At 44.9% G+C, this 16824-nt stretch overlaps 1 protein-coding gene across 1 annotated transcript; it reads right to left on the bottom strand.

The window, feature by feature from the left end:
• Positions 1-7758: 7758 nt before the first annotated feature.
• On the bottom strand, positions 7759-15496 carry LOC139447392 (uncharacterized). The gene is made up of 10 exons (XM_071228720.1): positions 15415-15496; positions 14604-14714; positions 13138-13311; positions 12431-12698; positions 11154-11325; positions 9619-9796; positions 8673-8837; positions 8406-8561; positions 8191-8304; positions 7759-7879 (listed from the first exon to the last, which is right to left on the bottom strand). The coding sequence occupies exons 1-10, from the start codon at positions 15491-15493 to the stop codon at positions 7764-7766; spliced, it is 1533 nt and encodes a 510-aa protein (XP_071084821.1). The 5' UTR covers positions 15494-15496; the 3' UTR covers positions 7759-7763.
• Between the last annotated feature and the right edge of the window lie 1328 nt (positions 15497-16824).

The raw sequence follows: 16824 nt of genomic DNA, 5'->3' as shown, positions 1-16824 counted from the left end.
TCCAGCATCAAGTCCACTCATACTCCTACTCTAAGTCCACTCATACTCCCGCATCAAGTCCACTCATACTCCCGCATCAAGTCCACTCATACTCCCGCTCCAAGTACACCTATACTCCCGCATCAAGTCCACTCATACTCCCGCTCTAAGTACACCCATACTCCCGCATCAAGTCCACTCATACTCCAGCATCAAGTCCACTCATACTCCAGCATCAAGTCCACTCATACTCCTGCATCAAGTCCACTCATACTCCCGCTCTAAGTACACCCATACTCCCGTTCTAAGTACACCCATACTCCCGCATCAAGTCCACCCATACTTCCGCATCAAGTCCACCCATACTCCCGCATCAAGTCCACTCATACTCCCGCATCAAATCCACTCATACTCCCGCATCAAGTCCACCCATACTCCCGCATCACGTCCACCCATACTCCCGCATCAAGTCCACTCATACTCCTGCATCAAGTCCACCCATACTCCCGCATCAAGTCCACTCATACTCCCGCATCAAGTCCACCCATACTCCCACTCTAAGTCCCCTCATACTCCAGCATCAAGTCCACCCATACTCCAGCATCAAGTCTACCCATACTCCCACTCTAAGTATACCCATACTCCCGCATCAAGTCCACTCATACTCCCGCATCAAGTCCACTCATACTCCCACTCTAAGTCCACTCATACCCCTGCATCAAGTCCACCCATACTCCCGCATCAAGTCCACCCATACTTCCGCTCTAAGTAAACCCATACTCCCGCATCAAGTCCACTCAAACACCTGCACCAAGTACACTCATACTCCCGCATCAACTCCACCCATACTCCCGCATCAAGTCCACTCATACTCCCGCATCAAGTCCACCCATACTCCCGTTCTAAGTACACCCATACTCCCGCACCAAGTACACCCATACTCCCGCACCAAGTACACCCATACTACCGAACCAAATACACCCATATTATCGCATCAACTACACCCATACTGCCGCATCAAGTCTTCCCATACTCCCGCATCAAGTCCACCCATACTCCCACTCTAAGTCACATCATACTCCCGCATCAAGTCCACTCATACTCCCGCTCTAAGTACACCCATACTCCCGTTCTAAGTACACCCATACTCCCGCATCAAGTACACCCATACTTCCGCATCAAGTCCACCCATACTCCCGCATCAAGTCCACTCATACTCCCGCATCAAGTCCACTCTTACTCCCGCATCAAGTCCACCCAATCTCCCGTTCTAAGTACACCCATACTCCCGTTCTAAGTACACCCATACTCCCGTTCTAAGTACACCCATACTCCCGCATCAAGTCCACCCATACTTCCGCATCAAGTCCACCCATACTCCAGCATCAAGTCCACTCATACTCCCGCATCAAGTCCACTCTTACTCCCGCATCAAGTCCACCCAATCTCCCGTTCTAAGTACACCCATACTCCCGTTCTAAGTACACCCATACTCCCGCATCAAGTCCACCCATACTCCCGCATCAAGTCCACCCATACTACCGCATCAAGTCCACTCATACTCCCGCATCAAATCCACTCATACTCCCGCATCAAGTCCACCCATACTCCCGCATCAAGTCCACCCATACTCCAGCATCAAGTCCACTCATACTCCTACTCTAAGTCCACTCATACTCCCGCATCAAGTCCACTCATACTCCCGCATCAAGTCCACTCATACTCCCGCTCCAAGTACACCTATACTCCCGCATCAAGTCCACTCATACTCCCGCTCTAAGTACACCCATACTCCCGCATCAAGTCCACTCATACTCCAGCATCAAGTCCACTCATACTCCAGCATCAAGTCCACTCATACTCCTGCATCAAGTCCACTCATACTCCCGCTCTAAGTACACCCATACTCCCGTTCTAAGTACACCCATACTCCCGCATCAAGTCCACCCATACTTCCGCATCAAGTCCACCCATACTCCCGCATCAAGTCCACTCATACTCCCGCATCAAGTCCACTCTTGCTCCCGCATCAAGTCCACCCAATCTCCCGTTCTAAGTACACCCATACTCCCGTTCTAAGTACACCCATACTCACGCATCAAGTCCACCCATACTACCGAATCAAGTCCACTCATACTCCCGCATCAAATCCACTCATACTCCCGCATCAAGTCCACCCATAATCCCGCATCAAGTCCACCCATACTCCCGCATCAAGTCCACCCATACTCCCGCATCAAGTCCACTCATACTCCAGCATCAAGTTCACTCATACTCCTACTCTAAGTCCACTCATACTCCCGCATCAAGTCCACTCATACTCCCGCATCAAGTCCACTCATACTCCCGCTCCAAGTACACCTATACTCCCGCATCAAGTCCACTCATACTCCCGCTCTAAGTACACCCATACTCCCGCATCAAGTCCACTCATACTCCAGCATCAAGTCCACTCATACTCCAGCATCAAGTCCACTCATACTCCTGCATCAAGTCCACTCATACTCCCGCTCTAAGTACACCCATACTCCCGTTCTAAGTACACCCATTCTCCCGCATCAAGTCCACCCATACTTCCGCATCAAGTCCACCCATACTCCCGCATCAAGTCCACTCATACTCCCGCATCAAGTCCACTCTTGCTCCCGCATCAAGTCCACCCAATCTCCCGTTCTAAGTACACCCATACTCCCGTTCTAAGTACACCCATACTCACGCATCAAGTCCACCCATACTACCGAATCAAGTCCACTCATACTCCCGCATCAAATCCACTCATACTCCCGCATCAAGTCCACCCATACTCCCGCATCAAGTCCACCCATACTCCCGCATCAAGTCCACCCATACTCCCGCATCAAGTCCACTCATACTCCAGCATCAAGTCCACTCATACTCCTACTCTAAGTCCACTCATACTCCCGCATCAAGTCCACTCATACTCCCGCATCAAGTCCACTCATACTCCCGCTCCACGTACACCTATACTCCCGCATCAAGTCCACTCATACTCCCGCTCTAAGTACACCCATACTCCCGCATCAAGTCCACTCATACTCCAGCATCAAGTCCACTCATACTCCAGCATCAAGTCCACTCATACTCCTGCATCAAGTCCACTCATACTCCCGCTCTAAGTACACCCATACTCCCGTTCTAAGTACACCCATACTCACGCATCAAGTCCACCCATACTCACGCATCAAGTCCACCCATACTACCGCATCAAGTCCACTCATACTCCCGCATCAAATCCACTCATACTCCCGCATCAAGTCCACCCATACTCCCGCGTCAAGTCCACTCATACTCCCGCATCAAGTCCACTCATACTCCCGCATCAAGTCCACCAATACTCCCGCATCAAGTCCACTCATACTCCCGCATCAAGTCCACCCATACTCCCACTCTAAGTCCCCTCATACTCCAGCATCAAGTCCACCCATACTCCAGCATCAAGTCTACCCATACTCCCACTCTAAGTATACCCATACTCCCGCATCAAGTCCACTCATACTCCCGCATCAAGTCCACTCATACTCCCACTCTAAGTCCACTCATACCCCTGCATCAAGTCCACCCATACTCCCGCATCAAGTCCACCCATACTCCCGTTCTAAGTACACCCATACTCCCGCACCAAGTACACCCATACTCCCGCACCAAGTACACCCATACTACCGAACCAAATACACCCATATTATCGCATCAACTACACCCATACTGCCGCATCAAGTCTTCCCATACTCCCGCATCAAGTCCACCCATACTCCCACTCTAAGTCACATCATACTCCCGCATCAAGTCCACTCATACTCCCGCTCTAAGTACACCCATACTCCCGTTCTAAGTACACCCATACTCCCGCATCAAGTCCACCCATACTTCCGCATCAAGTCCACCCATACTCCCGCATCAAGTCCACTCATACTCCCGCATCAAGTCCACTCTTGCTCCCGCATCAAGTCCACCCAATCTCCCGTTCTAAGTACACCCATACTCCCGTTCTAAGTACACCCATACTACCGCATCAAGTCCACTCATACTCCCGCATCAAATCCACTCATACTCCCGCATCAAGTCCACCCATACTCCCGCATCAAGTCCACCCATACTCCCGCATCAAGTCCACTCATACTCCCGCATCAAGTCCACCCATACTCCCGCATCAAGTCCACTCATACTCCCGCATCAAGTCCACCCATACTCCCACTCTAAGTCCACTCATACCCCCGCATCAAGTCCACCCATACTCCCGCATCAAGTCCACCCATACTTCCGCTCTAAGTACACCCATACTCCCGCATCAAGTCCACTCAAACACCTGCACCAAGTACACTCATACTCCCGCATCAACTCCACCCATACTCCCGCATCAAGTCCACTCATACTCCCGCATCAAGTCCACCCATACTCCCGTTCTAAGTACACCCATACTCCCGCACCAAGTACACCCATACTCCCGCACCAAGTACACCCATACTACCGAACCAAATACACCCATATTATCGCATCAACTACACCCATACTGCCGCATCAAGTCTTCCCATACTCCCGCATCAAGTCCACCCATACTCCCACTCTAAGTCACATCATACTCCCGCATCAAGTCCACTCATACTCCCGCATCAAGTCCACTCATACTCCCGCTCCAAGTACACCTATACTCCCGCATCAAGTCCACTCATACTCCCGCTCTAAGTACACCCATACTCCCGCATCAAGTCCACTCATACTCCAGTATCAAGTCCACTCATACTCCAGCATCAAGTCCACTCATACTCCTGCATCAAGTCCACTCATACTCCCGCTCTAAGTACACCCATACTCCCGTTCTAAGTACACCCATACTCCCGCATCAAGTCCACCCATACTTCCGCATCAAGTCCACCCATACTCCCGCATCAAGTCCACTCATACTCCCGCATCAAGTCCACTCTTGCTCCCGCATCAAGTCCACCCAATCTCCCGTTCTAAGTACACCCATACTCCCGTTCTAAGTACACCCATACTCCCGCATCAAGTCCACCCATACTACCGCATCAAGTCCACTCATACTCCCGCATCAAATCCACTCATACTCCCGCATCAAGTCCACCCATACTCCCGCATCAAGTCCACCCATACTCCAGCATCAAGTCCACTCCTACTCCTACTCTAAGTCCACTCATACTCCCGCATCAAGTCCACTCATACTCCCGCATCAAGTCCACTCATACTCCCGCTCCAAGTACACCTATACTCCCGCATCAAGTCCACTCATACTCCCGCTCTAAGTACACCCATACTCCCGCATCAAGTCCACTCATACTCCAGCATCAAGTCCACTCATACTCCAGCATCAAGTCCACTCATACTCCCGCATCAAGTCCACTCATACTACCACTCTAAGTACACCCATACTGCCGCATCAAGTCCACTCATACTCCCGCATCAAGTACACTCATACTTCCGCTCTAAGTACACCAATACTACAATACTACTATATCCAGTACACCCATTCTCCTGCATTTAGTACACTCATACTCCAGCACTAAATACACCAATACTCCCGAACAAGCACACCCATACTCCCGCATTCAGTACATAAAACTCCCGCACGAAGTACATGTACACCCATACTCCCGCATTAAGTACGCTCATACTCCCGCATCCGGTACACCCATAGAGAATACTACACTGATTCGTTCGATACTATTTTTTACGAGACGAGTGGAAAGCGAGATCAAATACCATAGAAGTTTCGTAGAAATGGTATCTAACGAGAATTAGCGTAGTATTTTATTTATTACCCACGTTAAATATATATTTAATTGTACATACATAACAACTTTCGTTCGTTGACTTAAACCGGTTGCAAAATCTTGTTGCGCATGAATATTGATATATGCCCAAATATGGGCATTGTTGACATTTCTATGCATTCGCATTAACAAAATGCTCTTGCTGTTGTGTTTGCAAACATGACAGCACCGACGTTCAAGATCCTTTTGGAAGAATTTCTTCAACTTATGGTAATTCAAGCGCATTGTTTTTAGTATGCAGGACACCTATAAGACAACTATTAAAGTCACATGAGCGCCTCGCTTTGAATATCGGACCAACAGTCGGTCACTCGCACTGCCGGTGTCCCGGCTGTGCAATCAAAATGGTTCGGTTTCCTTGATCAATCAGCTGAATTTATATCCTGTCCGGACCATTTTGGAAGAGGGAAATCAGAGTGTTCGCCAAAGACATTCATGTTTACTGTACCACCCTATACTGCAGACGTGACAATCAACAAACTCAAGTCTGCTTGCATGTCAGTCAGCTTCGAACGAGGGGCAAGGTCACCACCGAAACAAGAAAAGACAACCGTGATCTACTCACAGCGTTTTATGCTAGAGATAGGGAATGTTATTTTTTCACATTTTGGGATATTTTTGGCCACATTATCAGAAGTCAGGCACCCTTCTACTGAGTTTTCGAATGATTTATATCGGAAATATTCACTTTTAGCGATCTGGTCGGGCTGTCGTGAACAAACAACTCCCGAAACAGTGCCACAAAATACGCTTCAAACGGGACACTGATGGCACAACCTGATCATCCCAACTAAGTCGTAGATATCTGTCCAGATAAGTCTAAACTGACTTCATTTCACCACGCAAATTGAAAGTTGCGAAAGTGGTCAGGTGCGTCACGCTCACTGGGACCCTCGATAGAAGATCGTCCATTGTAAATGGATATTGCTCGATTATATATTGTACGTAGAAGCTCTATGCTAATATAGAATGCAAACCGAATTTGATGCGTGTGACTATCTTGTTTGTAAATATCTTTCGCTTTTATGAGATTGCTTCAGGTCTGTCCTGTAGTTGCAAAATGAATGACGTCTCGTGATTTTTTATGAACGAAAAAAGAGAGAGTGAGTGAGTGAGTTGGGTTTAACGCCGCTTTTAACAGTATTCTAGTTATATCACGGCGTGTCAGCTTAATCTGGTGCAGGTTTCAGACGTTTACCACTTCGGTGAAACCAACGAGCACGGGTATGGTGCTGACAAACCTAGAAACATAATCGGGGCGAACCGGGATTCGAACCCACAATCATAGGTTTCTGGCGTGCCCAAGGGACGCAACTCTGCACAACGAAGAGAGAGAAAGCACCAGTTTTAAAGTGGCCACTCTCATTCAATTCTCACGCTTTGAGGAACATGGATTCAAAATTTGAAAACTGAAGAAAAAAATATGGAATGTGACATACATGGATGAGATTGCATGGCAGCACATCCCACGGGCTTCGGAAAGTATCATCTGTTATTGAAGCGAGAGACAGACGATGATTGTCACAGATATTGATTTTCGTTCGGAATACCCTCGTTAACCTTTTCGAAATTCATGATCAGAAAACACCATACGACTGTCACTTTCCAGATCCTGTTGGAAAGTATTCCTTTTATAGGCTAGCACTTTCAGCACAGTGTTTGTGGTATTGTTATCCGTTATTGATACTATCCCGCTTAGTTCATTATATTGAAAAATACAAAATGCTTGTCGTAAAAGACGACTAACGGGGTCAGACTCGGAGACTTTGTTGCGTTGATAGATGCTCATGACATCAATCAATGGATTGTCTGGTCCAGACTCGATTATTAACAGACCGTCATCATATAGCGGAAATATTGCTGAGTGCGGCATTAGAAAACAACCAAAAAAACAACAATAACTGAACTCTGAAAATGACAAATGTTTTGTCACAAAAGGATAACTAAACTGCATGTTGTTAGGTTTATTCGTGGACACGATCAGCACTGGCCGCAGCTGCGTCTACACGAGGTCAACATGTAGCCGGGGTTCCGTCCACACTCCCCTGTACTTGACCAGCTGCTACAGTTGGGGTTGGAATCCACACAAGACACACCTTAAATACCGAAGTCAAAAATGTTTACTCGTTTCGTGACAGATATATTTTTGCCTTTTTTTTCTCCATACACAGTTAAGCGAGTAGGATGTAGCATCGCCTTGAACAATATTACAGTTAAATCACAGCGTAAGGGTCTTACACATTTCGCATTTTGGTGAAAAAATCATAGGATTCCGACGTGGCAGCTCAAAGGAATCGATCTCATTAAAATCAGATCTTAGTTATCCCTACCCACGACTGGGCCAACCGCGACACCTGGTACACGTTAACACTAAAACATTATGAGAAAAGAAAACTTAATGTCGAACCTCCACATTTGTTGCAACTTCGTCTACAGGAGACGTGCATGTAGGCAGAGTTGGAGTTACACTCTCCTTGAGCAGCCCACGACTTGCAGTAAGAGTTGTTGTCCTGGCATGTGCCTGAAACGGAGACAACTGGTATTTCACTCAGGACACATAATTTGTGTAAGTTTCTTGTATCTAGTTGTCTCTTGAATTGCATCCCATTCGACATTTCCTACCTGAACCAGTTCCGCTTCCAGCCCCCGCTCCCGCTCCACCTCCCCCACATTTGTTGCAACTTCGTCTACAGGAGACGTGCATGTAGCCAGGGTTGGAGTCACACTCTCCTTGAGACGCCCACGACTTGCAGTAAGAGTTGTTGTCTTGGCACGTGCCTGAAATCGCGATAACTGGCAATCACTCAAGACTGATCATTTGTGCAAATATCTTGCAGCTTGATATCTGTTCTTGAATTGTAAATGCATCCCATTCGAGAGTGTCCATACCTGAACCAGTTCCAGTTCCAGTTCCGGTTCCAGTTCCAGTTCCGCTTCCGGTTCCGCTTCCAGTTCCGGTTCCGGTTCCGGTTCCATTACCGCCTCCTCCACTGTCCGTGCCACCCCCGCCCCCGAGGTTACAGTTCATCCTGAGTTGCTGGCTTCTCTCAGCACCTGCAACATTAGCATCATATACATCACAACCCACGACCATACAACGAGGTCACGGAGGAAACAGCTGCAAAATGATACAACATGTTATTACTGTTCTTGAAAATTGCCCCTCTTTGAATAATACTGTTCAGTGTCCATTTGTTCCATTTTCAGTAGACGAATTTGACGTTAACAAACACAGAGCACACTGATCCTTTGTTAAGTTTGAAATAGAAGTGTACGAGTTTGAAGCCCACTTTCGTGTCAACTTCCCGCGCCAAGACAGTCCGAAGGGGAGAAGGTTTTAGATCACTTTGGTGAAACCAGCGAGCAAAGGTATGTGCTGACAACCCAAGAATCATAATCAGGGAGCATAGGGGATTCGAACCCACGGTCACTCTTTGAGGTAAGCCCAAGGGACGCAACTCTGCATAACGAATGATGGCACAGTGGACGTGATCAAAATAGATGCTTGTCTTAACAACATGCTAAAACGGCGGACCAGGTGGTCTTGCTCGGGTGGATTGACTGATTGCTTGTCGCACCCGTTGGCGGAGATCGGTGCTCATGACTTCAATCCCTCATTTGTCTGGTCAGGACATGATTATTTATGCGGGAGAAAAGCATGAACACATGTATAATGATAACAGACTAAGCATCATGACTTGGCCCATCGGGGATTCGAGCCAATGACCAGAGATCCTGACACGGCTGGGGTAAGCCACTCTACGGCATTTCAGACAACTGGATCACCTACGCCCCCGTAAAGCAAAGGAATGATAACATATCACAGGCGGCTTACTTCTGGTTGTACTGCATCTCTTCAGGTACGTGTTGCCGCACGGGAATACCTCCTGTATGAGAGAGAAGAGCTGGGGGTCGTAAGGCCGAAGTTTCTCGCGGGTGTTGACGTGGTTGTGGATGCCGTTAGGGACGGCGGAGTAAGCGTTGACGTTGAAGTAGCTTTGTGTCCCTTCCGCCTGAAAAGAGAGAGAGATACATACTTAACACACAACTCAACACCATGGTAAAATGTACCGTTACTGGTCTACCACCTTTGTTCCTAACTTCACGTTTTCTAAATGTAAGACAAGACAGCAGAGTCACGGTCACGGGCCACGTTCATAGTCCAAGTCACGGCTACTGTCACAGGTCACGGACAAGGTCACGGTCACAGTTAAGTTCATACAAAGGCCTGCAATGGTCGCAATATTTGCAGTGATTCACATTGCCAAACAGATGGATCAGATTAATTTAGCAAATATTGTCACTGAGTTTGTGCGTCGACATCCTGGGTGTTCTGGGTCAGTTACCCATGCTTGCGGTACATTCTGGCTGAAATGAGGATGGGGTGGGCGACAGCGAGTCGTTGCCGGTGCTATCAAACACCAGTTTTTATACCCCTGAAGATCCGGGGTAGAATCATCTTCCCGAGGCAAGGAGTTAACTGACTTTAAAAGTCCAGTCTCCACCCTTGCCGAACCAGGCTTGAATTCCTGGGCTCGATCGTAGCGCCATCAATGGTTATTACGAGTTATGTCCCTTTAAAGCCTCTCCTATGGACCAATCAGATTCCACCTCTCGTATCACTTGCATTCGTTTCAAACAAAACGGCTGCGCCCAGTCAAGTCGATCTGATCGATAATCAAGATCTATATTGTGATAAAACGGGTCTTACGTCGCGAAGTGCATAAATCAAGTGAGCACCTTGATTAGAAACATGAATAGACTTGTAAATTATCTGTTGACAACGAGTTTGCGGTGCACATGCTTTGCAAATCCTGCAATCGACCGAAATCTGCACGACAGCTTACTAACCTGATTTTGATTTCGGTGCGCGATTTTGATTGGACTATGCATAGACTCGTTAGACAAGCCAAAATGTAACATCATAATTCCTGCCTAGTTCGGCATGGGTGGAAACTGGACTTTTATAGTCAGTTAACTCCCTTGCCTCGGGAATAGAATAGTCCTTCAGCAACCCATGCGTGGCGTAAAAGGCGATTGTGCTTGTCGTAAAAGGCGTCTAAAGGGATCGGGTGGCCAGGCTCCCTAACTTGGTTGATGCATGTCATTATATTCCAATTGCGTGGATCGATGCTCATGATGTCAATCACTCATGACTCGAGTATTTACAGACCGCCGTCATATGGCTGGAATAGTGCTGAGTGCGGCGTTAAACAACAAACAAACACCAGTATGCTTGAAAAAGACATGATTATTTACAAACCGCCGTGATATAGCCAGTAAATTGCTGTCTGTGGCGAGAACTTGAACAAAACGCACACACCGCGCACGCATGCACGAACGAACACACACTGTAACGTTTCTACTTACAAAGTATTCCTCCACAGTACTTATGGCGTAAGTGTTGCGCCACCTACCGGCAGCTCTGGCCTGGTAGTAGAGCGACTGTAGGCGACTCTGCCAGCCGGGGATGGCGTACTTGGCGCCCAGCAGATGGATGCCATGGGCGAACTCGTGAAGGAAGATGTCCTCGACCCGATACCTGAAGGTATTTTATGTAAGGTTGATTCAGTGACATCGGCCGTTTTCTGATTCCATTTTTCTTTCATAATTATTGCTCGGGTGAAAATCATTAGAATTATCATTACCAGTAGTAGTAGTAGTAGTAGTAGTAGTAGTAGTAGTAGTAGTAGTAGTGTTATTATTGTTATTGTTTTTATTTACAGATTAAAATAAATAATGCAGCAAAGAAGTGTGATCTTGGCACAGTTAGGCTTGTTAGGCTCATAATCTGCTCAAGGTCCTTTCCCCCTCTACACGCAGCCCAGACAACGGGTACTCATCCAATGTCAGTCAACAGATTGGGAGGTACCAAACCTAAGGCACCGAGAACATTGGGGAGTCGGACAACTTAGTACTTGGGATGCAAGCGTGACATTTCAAAAGCGAGGTCTGCATATTTGCCATGTTTTTACTCAATCTTGTCAATCACATTAGTGTCAAAGGGGACAAAAATATAAATGATTTCATTGGATTTAGTAAAAGGGACGATGCGTCTGATGCCGTATACGGGTCTATTCCAAAGAATTTTGTATTGATCATTTTCCATGACACCCTCTACATATTCCGGGTCGTACCATGGGTGGACCTCTGTGTCAAAACCACAAGCATGACGAAGACGGTAATAAAATGACCGAGCAACTCCATCATGTCGCTTAAGATACTGCGTTTGTGCCAAAGCTGGGCATCCAATGACAACGTGTTGGACAGTCTCATTAAATTACACAATCTACATTTCATGTTTAGATTTTGATGCAAGTGAGAAGAGACTGGTCCTGAGCAGCAAACAAAAAAACCTTCTGTTTCACTTTTCAGGCCAGTCAACTTCATCCAAGCAAAGGACTCTGAACTCTGATTTTCTGAACGCACTGCACATAAACTCGATGCAGTGGTCGTTCAGATAGCCTTTTCTTGAAAAACTGGGTCTGGGCCGATTTGATATAGCACTTCCCTAGGATGACACTCATTTCTATACCATCCAGCAATACAGAACCATCAACAAAATCAACACTGACATATTATTATTATTATTATTATTATCATTATTACTATTATTATCATTATTATTTAGATTATTATCATTATACCTGTCATTAGTGTAACACAGGATGTTCTCTTCGCCTCCTGTTGACACTGGGGCGTATTCCGTTGCCCCAAGTCCACGTGCTCGGTCGTTCCAGGCGGGCCCCAGCCAAGCGTGTTCTGGAATAGACACTGTCCCTTCCCTAGCCCCTATCACTGCCACCCTCCCCGACAGTCGGTAGTAGGACTGTCGCACACCGCTGTGGTCGGCGAGGAGGAAGCGAAGGACGTAACAGGCGCGGCGGAGAGCGTCGTCGGGGACGTTACGTGAAGCTGCGATTCAGACGGGTTATCTTAAATCTTTGATTTTTTTTCTGATCTTTTTCAAAACCATAAACAATGATTAAAATAGAAATAGAAAATTGAACTGAGAAAATCACAAATCTCGTGAACACAAGATTGCATAAAACTGTAAGCGTTTGGTTTTTTTTTGCCTTACGCCCAAAAGCAGTATATGAAGTCCTAGTGTGTACTTTTCTGATTTTTTTACCTTTCTTAACTTACTGTTTTCCGAAGTCGTAAACAATGAGTAAAATAAACATGGTCTCTTTAGCACAGTGGTCCGTGCGGAATATATAAAAATGAAAAGAAAGAAATGTGATGTTTTAGTCACTGAAGTCGCCACTTGCGACAAGCAATAAAGCGTGGGGACCTAACTCTGAATCCAGCAGGGTTCTGGGGGTAATTTGATCTACCATTACATACTGCATACCTAGCACGGGTATCCCATACGCCTCTGTATACTTCTGGTAGAAATACGACAGTCCACTCGGCCCGATGTTGCTTGCGCTTCTCAGCTGCGCAGGAACTTCCCGGATGTTACTGCACGTGTTGTTGGAAGTGGAATGACCTGGCCGCCCGCCAGCTGCCCTCCTACGTCGAAAACCTGAAGAAAAATCAGGTCATCGTAACTTAAAGCTTCAGTGTCACACAGGAGTTCTATATCAAACTGCAACAAATAGAATAACGAATACCACAGCAGTAAGGACTCTAGCTGTTGACAGTTTCACAAAATTCATAACAGATTAATAAACGAAAGTTGACCAATTACAAAAGGCGCCTCTTCTTATCCAAATTGCTTTATTTTCCAGATTAGCTTTGACACGGGATGTATGTGTACATGAACAATCCTCATCGATGTTGATATACATAGAATAAACAACCAGATATCAAGTTCAGAAAGAGAGGAATAATAACACATTTTCTCTCACACACAATCAGGTTTTTGTAATGAATATACCCTATATATATGAATGTCCATATACACATTGTCTCCAGTGTCAGGTGATTTGTTTATGTAACATTTCAACATGGACAAGACAACGTTGATCCGAGGAATTGAATTAACACGGCGGCAAACTCTGTGTTAGTCAAATAATATTACTTATAAAAAATACTTTTCCTGAAATTTCTAATCAACACGCGAATGCTTAAAACGAAAATAACAGTATTGGTCTCAATTCAATCGCTGTTTTATATATAAAACCATGTTTTGGCTAACATCAATTACCCCCTCACATACTGAATTCGGTCAACAATGTATTTCCACACTAAATGAGCGTGGTAGCCTAGGTCAAGCCGTTTTCTGCTTTCTGCCTGATCGTATTATTGTGGTAGACCTTCTTACAAATGTCTCCAGCTTCAGTAGCCTATTTAAGCCGTTGATAGGTCAAACCGCTTTCTCCTTTTATTGAAGTAGACGTTCTTACAAATGTCGTGCATATCAGGGTGCAAACGAAAAACTAACAACATATAGGGAAATTGAAGAACTACTAGACCAAAAATGATATATTATAAACAATGTTTTGAAAAAATAGAAATGCATGTACTTTCTGTTCGGCTAGTGAAGATCCGTTGTAGAATAGGTCTTCAGCAACCCATGCTTGCCGTAAAAGGCGACTATGCTTCTCCTAAGAGGCGACTAACGGGTCGGGTGATCAGGCTCGCTGACTTGGTTGATGCATGTCATCGTATCCCAATTGTGTGGATCGATGCTCATGTTTTCAATCACTGGATTGTCTGGTCCAGACTAGATTATTTACAGACCTCCGTCATATGGCTGGAATATTGCTGAGTGCGGCGTTAAACAACAAACAAACAAACCAGAACTTTCTGTTCAGTTACCCTTTAGTCCAATAGGCTTTTCAGAAAAATATTACAAGAACAAAACAATCTTACCAGTGCCATTTGTCGACTGATAATAATCCGCTTCCGATAAAGGTCGCAGAGGGTCCTCCCACTCAAAAGTCAAGGTCAGATCACTGCCTGGTACGTGACGTCTGATCAGGCCTGTGTTCAAGTAATAACTGGCAATACATCCCACCAAAATTGAAACACATGGCTTTTAAAAACAACAACACGCGTGTCCCTTTCTAATGTGTTACTTTAAAACCGTTGGATTAGGGTTTTATTACGTATTAGTTTATCTATTAAAATAACTAACGTGACGCCAAATATTCTGTACGTTGATTGAACACGAAACGTTCGCTTTTAATCCAACCTTAGCACATACTTATAGAAGATACACGTACAAGCTAAATAAATCAAAAGTCATCGTATGGAAGATGTCGATGAAGAAAGACGACTGATCACTATTTATTTCAGTTAATCAACCTGGGCGTGTATATACAAATCTTCCCAAGCCTAGACAGTACCTGGGAGGCAACTGCTCGTATTCTGTATTTGTCTGATCATTGCTTAGCAAAAATATGTTTGACAGATTCATTTCAAATACAATTCGGATGTATTGATAACACGTTTGTAATGCCATAGCATCTCCCTGCTGTATGGTTAAAACCAAGACAATGCGAACTTAAATGATAACTGACTGTATTGTCTAAAAGGTTACACGATATGTATATATTACAGAGAAATGCGAACCACAGACTTCTGGGGACTAATTTTGAAAGGAATCGTGAGTCTGGGCCTGTTTCTCTAAGTGGACATGTATGAAGAAAAAGACGAAAATAATGATTTTATATGAACGTACCTGAATTTACAATCTGCAATCCAGCGAAGACAATAACCAAGACGCCAATGTGTAGATCCATGGTGACTCTGTTTTTCATGTCAACATTTTATCAGAGATTTATTACCTACAGGTGACCAGACAGGTGGTCAGATAAAAAATAATGCGTACGTCACACATGTGGCGTACAAGATTAATCTATTTGTAGTTTAGGTTTGATAACCGTGACCTCGCTACCCTTTTCCTAAAAATAAAGCAATAGCGAGACTCTTTGGGGATTATGACTTGTTTAATACAAACAAGCACGTCACACGCATCAAATCGAGCTAATATCTATTTTTCCTCAAGATTTATTGACAATTTGAATTCATGAAAAAAGTGCATGTTTAAAATATTTGGAACGATATGTAAACTTGTAACGGATTTTAGGGCACTGGTTCCGAAAATGTTTGTTTTAGAATTAATCAAGAATAAATGTTACTGTTGTAATGTGGGATGTTTTGGCACAAATTCAGATTAATTCTAAAACAAACATTTTCGGAAACATCACAATAAAATACGATAAAAGTCTGTATATCGGTCCAAATATTTTATACTTACTTTATTTTGCCACGCTGAACTTTTTACATTAATTCACATATTCAATAGTTCTGCAGTAACACTTTACATAACTAACATAGAATGTAAAGCAAATATGATGCGTGTGTCGAATTTGTTTGTGTTAATAAAGAGTTAATCGTTATTGTTTTTTTAAGGAAAACGGTAGAGAGGTCACGGTTATTAAATCTAACCTACTATAACAGTGTTAAAATTGCTAAAGTTTTTATCAAATTCAAATATATTCTGCTACTTTAGGTTTCACATTCCCAAGCAAGTAAACGGTAGATAGTTACAGCACTGAAGACGTGACGCTTCGAGATGCAAGCTAGCACTGTCGTCATTCTGGACCCGACTGACCAGTTTCAGACACGCGAGGATGAGCCTATAACAATTAAATAAAAAAAACAGCACATAACTTGCATACTTTGACCAAGGCATTGTTTACGATTCCAAACTGGACAGACGAGTATTGAGATGCTTTCAAGCGTGGACAAGAGGTCACGGGTATAACTGCAGGAGTATCTTGCCACTGAGTCATTCCTACATTTCGCCTGAGAACCTCTCTGTTAGTTTTTGAAGGTAAGTCACTTTTACTTATTACTTTGCCATTTGGTTAAACTTGCTGTAAATAATTTTAACTTTTTTACTCTGCTGGTACAGTGAACTTATGTTACAGTTGATCAAAAATATGGTTCGAAATCTACGATTTGGCTGCTATATGTTGATTTCGTGTAGTTAAACTAGACATGAAATACTAATAGTATACTGAATAATAGAGAAAAGGTCCCGGATAAAAAAACTGTCAGTATTCCAGTCATTTAAGTATCAATC

Source organism: Haliotis cracherodii, unplaced genomic scaffold, assembly GCF_022045235.1.
Source record: "Haliotis cracherodii isolate W230 unplaced genomic scaffold, xgHalCrac1.p SCAF_7, whole genome shotgun sequence".
Taxonomy (NCBI): Eukaryota; Metazoa; Mollusca; class Gastropoda; order Lepetellida; family Haliotidae; genus Haliotis; species Haliotis cracherodii.
Note: the sequence above shows the minus strand (reverse complement) of the source record. Positions and strands in the feature narration are given on the sequence as shown.